The 8,791-nt window shown below is 58.9% G+C and overlaps 1 protein-coding gene across 2 annotated transcripts in view; it reads left to right on the top strand.

The window, feature by feature from the left end:
* The window catches only part of PPARD (peroxisome proliferator activated receptor delta), a 90,584-nt gene that overhangs the window by 75,443 nt on the left and 6,350 nt on the right, over nt 1-8,791 (top strand). For both annotated transcript variants that reach the window (XM_006144185.2, XM_027770201.1), the window contains one exon: nt 555-785. In XM_006144185.2, coding sequence (XP_006144247.1) covers nt 656-785 — 130 coding nt within the window. In that variant the 5' untranslated portion in view covers nt 555-655. The remainder of the gene's footprint in view (nt 1-554; nt 786-8,791) is intronic.

Below are 8,791 nucleotides of genomic sequence, written 5' to 3'. Positions count from 1 at the left end.
GCCCTCCTCTCCCCTGTGGGGGCGCTCTCCCACAGTAGCCTGTGCTCTCACCACCCCCACTGTGGTATTTGGGGATGATACTTGGTGAGAGTCGGACGGCCTTGGAAAGATCCCGGGACAGAGCGCGTCTCACTTGCCTGACGGCTCTGCTGCTGAGGGTCTCGTCGCAGGTCTGCCAGCTCAGTGAGCCAAGCCGAGCAGGGGCTTCTGCCTTCCTACACCTGAGCACTAAGAGCGGTGCTGGGGGACATTCGGGCCTGAGTGCCAGCTGGGAAGTGAGGTGCAGTCGGCTCGGAGTCATTCCGTCGTGCCTCCTGGAGACTCAGGGCAGGATGTAGGAGAGGAAACGAGGAAAGGGGGCACAGTGGTTAATACAGACTGTCCTGAACCCCACAAACCTGCCACAGGAGCCAGGTGGGCAAGGGCGAGAGGGCAGGTGACTTGTGCGAGGAGGGGGGACCGTGGGCTAGAAGCACAGGGACCGAACTGTGGGAGGAGAGCGCAGAACTGCCCCCCCGGTCACTGCCCACCCTCCCACCTTCCTCTCCGCCCAGGCCGACGGGCTCTGCCCTGTAGAGGTCCGTCTGCGCCCAGACCCAGATGATGCCAGAGCTATGACCGGGCCTGCAGGCGTGGTGCCGAGGGGAGATCAGCCATGGAGCAGCCACAGGAGGAGACCCCTGAGGTCCGGGAAGAGGAGGAGAAGGAGGAAGTGGCCGAGGCTGAAGGATCCCCAGAGCTCAACGGGGGACCAGAGCACCCACTTCCCTCCAGCAGCTACACAGGTGAGGGGGGTCCCGACCCTCTGCCAACAGCATCACATGGGGTGCAGCGTGGCCGGGATCTGGGGTCACACCTCTGCACTGCTGCTTACCTGCTGGACCCTCGGGCTGGTCACGCCACTTCTCTCTGTAAGACCGATGGGGTGGGAGATGGAGCTGCGTGAGTGGGCATCTGTGATCTGTGTTGTCATTGTCATCATCCTCCTCGTCATCCCCACCACTGCACCAGGCAGCTGGGACAACCTGCATGGACCGCCACTGGAAGAACGGTGTACCTGCCACTGTTAGGGTCGGTCGCACACAGCTCGCTCGCTCTGCCGCTAGCCACGTGCATCGTCATTAAGCTCCAGTGTAGTTAGGCATACGCGCAGGCAGTTAGAACGAACGGCTGTAACTAATACTGCTTTTATCCAGCCTCACGTCTGGCTTCTCTCGTCTCACTTGGTCCTCCCTGTGTCCGCCGTCAGCAGCAGTGTTGGCCCTTTATCTCTCATCCCTGTGCCGTTCATCGTCGTCTTCACTGTCGTTACATTACATCCACCTGCCAGGGCACCCAGAACCCACCCCTCGGCCCCTGGCCTTCCCTGCAGCTGATGCCACGCCCTCCCACTGCCTGCTCCCCACTCCATCGACCAGTTTCTCTCCGACTTCCCTGACTCACTCCTTAGCTGAGAGCCACAGGGCCAGCCCCTCCAGCTGATCCTCACTCTCCCCTCCAAGGGGCCTCAGGGTAGTGAGAGGACGTGCTGCCAGGACAGACACCCCGACGGCACTGCTGGCTCCAGCTGAAGACCTGGCCCACCGCAGGAGCAGCAGGCCTGCCCACCCACATGGATTCTGGACCCCGGTGTCTGCATGGGGCAGAAGACAGCTGGTGTCCAAGTTCAGGCAGGGCAGGGGCTGCAGAGATGGGGCAGGCTCCCGCCTGGGCCTACAGCTGAAAGGGGCCTGAATTCTTGAGCCACACTGCGTTGAACCTGCAAAGCGAGTCTTCTTTCTCGGGGCACAAGGTGGGCTAGGGTGAGGGGAGAGCCCTCCATTAGTGCTCTCCTGGGAGTGACCAGAGTTAGCTTAGAGGGACTTTGGGGCCAAAGAGACGGTATCCCCACCCCCAGAGTGACCCTCTCCTAATTGTGGGAGTGGCTGGTGGACTCCAGAGACCATCTTTCTCAAGAGAGGGGCTGCTAAGCAGGAGTGGTAGCTCACCTACACTCCTGAGTTTGAGAAAGGCGAGGAGCACTAGGGCAGAGGGAGGTCACAGAGGACCACGAGCTAGCGAGGGATGTCACGAGGACACCAAGGGAGAATGGAGGGGGAGAACAGGCCACGAGGCCTGCAACCTCACCACTTGGCCCCCTGGGCACCTGGGCCCAGGCAGATGGAATTCCCCAGAGCAGGGTCCTCTCCCAGGGCTTCCTGAACCCATTGTTGGGACCAGTGCCACGTGCCCGTGTTACACTGCTGTCCACACACAGAGACAGGCGGGGCAGGCCGGGGATGGCATCTCAGGCAACTTTGTTGGTGGGACTTGGCACAGGGAAATGTCCGGGGCAGAACTCGCCCAGCCACTCACACCAAGCTGCATATCAGGTGGTAGGTAATAGGTTCTGTTTACCAGTAAACGGATGGAGTGGGGATGAATAGGCCTCTTGTTCAATAATCGAAACAGGAGGGGAACGGTTTAATGTAATCACTGTGTGTCACAGTCGTAAGTCCCCACAAATTCTACGAGATAAGCCGCCTAACAAAAAAATGGAAACAGGGACCAGCAGTTAGCGTAATGGCTATGTCACTGGACTCCCATGTAGTCGACCATGGTTCGAGTCCCAGACCCGGTGGCTCAAATGCACGCCGGGCACGTGTGCGTGCATACCCAAGATCCCAAGAGGAGGATGGAGGAGAAGGGATTGCGGCATGGCCATCCTCCCCCCCAGGGGGGTGGTTTCTCTCTGTCTGTCTCTCTTCCTGGTGAGTGCACGTGCCCTATAGCAAAAACCTCTCCCCCCAAAGAGAGAAAAAAGGAAACTGGCAAGGTAGCTCACAGGGCGGCTACAGATGGCTAGGACATGAGCCGTGTTCAGCCTGACTAATGATCAGAGAAGACATTTTCTTTGAGAGAGAGACAGTGACAGGCCCCCCCATCCCAGGCCCTCATGCCACAGTTCACCCTCAGCCAGCCAGGATCACAGGTACAGGGAGACCTTGGGACACGAACCTGTGACCTTCCCACGTGGCTTCAGCTTCACAGAATGTTGCATTGCTGCTGCGTCACCACAGCTGGCCAGAGGCATTTTCAGATGGGATGTCATTAGCCTGTCAGGTTGGCACCAGGGACCTTGCAGTCCTTGTTGGCCGATGGGTGAGCACTGGCCCTCCAGCCACTGAGGGTGGCGGGGCAGCGGGGCAGCATGGCGGCTTAGTGTGCATTCCTTTACCCCGCAGTTCTACTTCTAGGAACGTGTCTGTGTAAACACCGGCTCGGCGTGCTCGACTTTACAGCCCCACACTGCCGGCCGCCCTGCTCGTGAGAGCGGAAACCCTGACGGCGCCATCTGTGGGGCACTGGTTACGTAAACATGGTGGGGCCTGTGGTAGAGTACTCTGCAGTTGCCAGAGGACTGCGGTAACACTCCTCTCGAGGGAAGTCAGATCCTACACAGCAAAGGCAGTTCCACATCCTGGCTCGGTCCGCCCGAAACATGCCAGGCATTCGCCTGCGTGCCCAAGGTCTGCTGAGGTGGCTGGAGGAAGGGGATTTGTGTGGCCAGACTCTAGGCGGTGCTCCTCTCTCTCCCCTCTTCTGTCCTCTCTCTGTGTGTCTCATGTATGTGCACGCGTGCTCCATCATGAATAAGGAATATAGAAAAAGAAGAACAAAGACGAGGTACTTCTGTGTTTACTAAATAAATAAGTTCGTGACAAATTGTGGGGACCATGACTTAAAAAGCTTTGTAGGGACCAGCAGATGGTGTAATGGTTATGTTGCTGGACTCCCACATGGCCGACCACAGTTTTGAGTCCTGGACCCAGTGGCTTAACCCTCATGTCAGGTGCGTGTGCGTGCGTGCCCAAGACCCCGAGAGGAGAATGGAGAAGGGATTGTGGTGTGGCCATCCCTCCTGGGGGTGATTCTCCCTTTCTGTCTCTCTGTCTCTCTAGTGAACACATGTGCCCTATAGCAAAAATATCTCTCAAAAAAATAAAGCCTCATGTACCAGGGCCAGCAGTGGTGTGGTGGTGAAGGTACTAGATTCCCACATGGCCAGCCATGGTTCAAGTCCCAGACCCAGTGGCTTGAAAGTCGTGCCAAGTGTGTGTGCATGCATGTTCAAAATCCCGAGAAGATAATGGAAGAGAAGGAATTACAGCTTGGCCATTCTCCCAAGGAGGTGATTTCTCAGTTTCCTTCTCTCTGTCTCTAGTGAGCACACGTACTCAGGAGCCCTGTGGCAAGTTTTTGCTCCTATGGCAAAAACCTTTTAAAAAGAAAAAAAAAAAAGGACCAGACGATGGTGTAACAGTTATTTTGGGGCGCGCTGGGCAACTGCAGTTCAGGTCCTGGGCCTGGTGGCTTAAAACTCAAGCTGGGCGTGTGTGCATGCATGCCCAAAATGCCGAGGGGAGAATGGAGAAGGGATAGCAGCGTGGCCATCCTCTGGGGGATGATTTCCCACTTTCTGTTTCTGTCTCTCTGGTGAGTGCATGTGCCCTATAGCAAAATCTCTTTTTTAAAAAAAAGGCTGCCCCGCATACCACAGGAGGTGCTAGGAAAGTATGCACCGAAGGAGGCGGGGCTGGTGCCGAGGCGCCGCGCCCCCGTGTGTGTCTCCCTCGGTGAGCTGGCACTACTGCCATGATGTGGAGAACACTCACATCGTCGATTCCATGGCATGGTCGTTAAGGCAGCCGGATCTCACATGGCTGACCCTGTGGTTCAAGTCTCAGACCCAGTGGCTTAAGAAACATGCCAGATGTGTGTGCGTGTGTCCCAAATCCTGACAGAACGGACAAGTGGGGGAGAAGGGTTTGTGGCTTGACCGTTTCCCACAGAGGGTGCGTTCTCTCTTTTCTTCTCTCTGGTGAGCATGCACCCTCCCTCCCCTCCGGCCCTCTCTCCTCCGTCCTCCTCCTCCTCCTCCCTTAGGTGCACGCCCTCTGGCATTATAAAGGCAGGGACCCTGGAGAGAGAGCCTCATCCTGCCTTGAGGACAGTAGGGTTTCAGAACTCACAGCCAGCTCGGGAACCCCAGGCCTGCCGTGAACTGCGGCTCTCCCCGGTGTCCTCTCTCTCAGGGTCTGTCTCCTCACTGGTTTTTTTTTTTTTTTTTCTGCTGGCATGTGTGTGTGTGCACCAGAGAGAGGAAGACAGACGAAAAAGCACAACCCCGTTAGGAGTGGTCACACGGCAGTTCCTTCTTCATCTCCCTTGTTTTGGGATTTGGGACATGCACATGTGTGTCTGTGGCGTGTTCTCCAGCCTCTGGGTCTGGGACTCCCACCGCACACATGTGACCCAGCTGCCTCCCCTCCTCACCTTGGAGGCTGTGTCCTGCCCACCAGTGAGACCTGAGCGGAGGACCCTGACCCACAGCACCTGCTGGCTCCCCGCCCTGCTCCTCGAGTCTCCTCTGCAGCCCATGCACGTGGGCCTGGAGCCTGGGAGCAGCCGGCCGGCCACACCGGCCTCACCCCCGACCCCACAGCTCTGTGCTAACTCCCGGTGCACCTCTGTACCAAGCTCAGCACCGGCCTAGCTCTCCTCCCCATCCCCAGGAGGCAGCAGGGCAGTCTGGCCAGTATGCAAGGACCTCACTTGCCCAGGGTCTCCCAGCTCAGTGGAGGTGGGACTACTACAGCTGTTGTCACACTTTACTCCTGTTATCCCCTTATGCTTCAGTGACATCCTTCCCAATCACACCTAAGAAAAAAGGAGGGTACTGTTCTTCCTCCTGGCCTTGACGCCTCCTCTAAGCAAGGATCTAGGCTGGGCCAGGCGCGGGGCCAGGGGCTGCCCGTTCCATGGTGAAGCCCATTCAGTGGCTGAGCGCCTGCCCCAGGAGCCCGCAGCCCAGGCAGACGGCACAGCGGAAGTAAGGAGGCTGCCCCAGAGTCCTGCAGGCAGTTCCCTGTCTTCGGAAGTGAAAGGTTGCCTGTTTGCCTCCAGCTCTGCCAGCAAAGTAAACAGACCCTGCTGTCCCCTCGGCCACCCTCACAGTTGTGACAACAGCATACTTCCAGGGAAGGAGACCAGATAGGGTGCTCACTCACGTAAATTATGTGGACAAGGTCAATAGTGTCTGTTTGCTAACCTTACAATCAAAGATGGTGAGAGCAGTACTTCACTCGGGGCGACCGGGCGAGTGTTTACACTCAGTGCAAACATTGGGATGATGACGCGGTGTCATCCTCAGCATTGCCCGTGTCTCCTTGTTCATCGTCACGTTTGGGTGAGCAGCAGTGAGCGTGTGCGCGTGTGCGTCTAGACGGAGACATATTTTAAGGGATCGGCTCACGGGTGTGGGGGTGGCCAGACCATTTCGCAGGCTAGAGCACAGGGAGGCTGTTGTCACGTTTCTAGCCCGGAGACCGTCCCCACCTCAGGGGTGCGAGTGTGGGCTCTTTCTGGTAAGGCCTTCGCCCACTGGGTGAGGCCCACCCGCACCACGGGCTAGCCTGCTTAGCTCACAGTGCACTGGTTTGCACGGTAGTCTGATCTAAAGCACCTCCTAGCAGCGTCTAGCCCGCTGCTCAGCCAGAACCTGCGTGCCACGGCCCAGCCAGTTGGCGGGCCCTTCACAGCCTTCGTCAGTAAGCTACTTCACCTCCGAGCCTCAGTTTTCTCACCCATAAGGTGGGGTAAGACCCTCCGAAGGGTTGCATGGAGGTCCCCATGAGGCTAATGGATGTGAAGTGCCCAGGGGAGTGCCTGGCCACAGTAGGCACACAGTGGGAAGGCGTGACTGTTACAGTCTTTGCTGGCAGGTCAGTGTAGCTTCAGGTCCTGTCATGTGATAGGCAGGTGACCTTGGGCGGGTCCCTTAACTCACCGAGCCTCAGTTTCCTCCCAGTGACATAATTGCTGTCTTCCAGGGTGGTGGTGAGTGATACAGACGTGACGGACGTAAAGACAGCACTGGCTGGCGTGGCGTTTAGTGGGGCTTATCAGTGCTGGCTTGCTCCCTCCCTCCTGGTGGAGGTGGGCCCTTGGGAGGTGTCCCTGAGGTCCGGTGGGCAGGCCAGGCAGGGTGTGGCTCGAGAGGGCATTCAGAGGCAGGCGCGGCCCTGAAGGGCCCCTCAGGTGAGCAAGTGCATTTCCCGGGGATGGTGGGATGACCCGCTCTGGGCTGGCAGGTGAGGGCACGGTGCAGGCGGGCAGCGCGGTGGGCAAGTCCAGCGTCCCCCACCCCGACCTGAGGGGCACCGAGCAGGACTCCTGGTGGAAGCCTGACAAGGAGAGCAGGTGGTGGGACCCTCAGCCTGGCCTCCATTCAGAACGGGGCGCCTTCTCTCATTACTTCTGGGTAGTGTGGGACAGACCCTAAGGCCAGCTAGTCAGCCAGAAAGACAAAGCATTGTCATCTCTGGAAAGTACGCCCACAGTCTCCCACATCAGTGTCCCCAGTGTACGTGGGCCCCGTGGGATGCATATGTTCCCACACTCGCCAGACCCGCCTCTCCCTGCCCCTCCACCCGCATGGCAGCTGTCTGTGGGGGTGTCCCGCATCTGCCCGCGTGACCACGGTCTGTGGAGAGATAAGGGGCGTAGCTCCAGCTGGAGGAGCCCCCCTGGCCTCATGCGCAGAGACCCTCCGCTCTGGGTCTCTGGGACGGTTGGGCAGAGGAGACCAACCAGAAGAAAGAGGCCTAGTCCCCTACCTGGGTGGGGCACAGCCAGGAAGCTACAGAATCGTGGCTTTCGAATAAGCAGCCTCCTGGCAGCCAGTCCTTAGAAGACGACTCCGGAAAGTTCCCAGGGCTTTCTCCACAGAACTCCCCTAGTCCCCACCGTGGCTCTCTTGGATATTGCTGTCCCCGTTTCAGAGAGGACGAAACCGAGCCTCTGAGGAGCAGAGCTGAGGTCTGAGCCCAGGGCACTGGCTCTTACCTCAGGAACGCTAGCGGGGCTGGGATTTGAACTTACCACGGGGCTCCTGAGTCACGTTCACATCTACCATCCTGCCATTTCTGAGGGCCTGGGAGTTGACTTGGAGGTGGCCCACAGTCCTCAGCTTTGAGTTCAGGACACCTTCCCTGACAGTCACAGTGGGGGCTGCTTCTAAACCCTGCGCTTCCCACTCGTCCCGCCTCAGCAGGTCTCCTCGAGTGCTGCTGAACACACAGAGGGCGGCCTTGCCAGGTGCCAACAGCAGCCCGGGATGGGGACCACCTGGGCGTGCAAGCCACAGAACAGCTGTGAGCACGAGGGGCCCCACCTTGCCAGATTACAAGTCCCCCCACTCCAAGCTGTAGGGCTCCTGGCAGCAGCTTGCCCGAGAGGTTGGTTGAGGAAGGCCAGGCCATGGTGGGAAGCAGGGCTGGTGTCACCCCTGAACCTCAGCAGCCAGGTGGGGAGCAGAGCACTCGGTCCTGCCATGGACTAGCATTTGTGCATCCCTCCCGTGGCCAGGTGGAGTCCAGTGGGGGTGTGAGGCTTTCCTGGCGCCACTCCTGGGAGCCAGGAGGGGCTGGGGATGGGAGAAGTGTAGCAGGGGTGCGCGTTTGGGTGGTGGGAATGCGGGCCCCTCGGCCTGTGCTGTGGGACGGTCGTACCACAGGCATGGCGAGTGCTGGCTGGTGGTGCAGAGCTCACGCCGCCCACTCCGAGGTGCTCTAAGCCAGGAGAGCTGCTTCTCAGGGACCGTCTAAAGGTTCTGTGCTTTTCCCTTTCCCTCTTTCCAAAGCACAGCACCCTCCACCCCCATCCTCACCATCGGGAGTTCAGCCCAGGCAGGAGTAGTGGCTGTGCACCCACTGACAGCCGCCGTGCGGGGACAACCGCCTCGACGCTT

This window comes from Tupaia chinensis, unplaced genomic scaffold, assembly GCF_000334495.1.
Source record: "Tupaia chinensis unplaced genomic scaffold, TupChi_1.0 Scaffold000116_1, whole genome shotgun sequence".
NCBI classification, from domain to species: Eukaryota; Metazoa; Chordata; class Mammalia; order Scandentia; family Tupaiidae; genus Tupaia; species Tupaia belangeri.
This window is presented reverse-complemented; position numbering and strand designations above follow the sequence as displayed.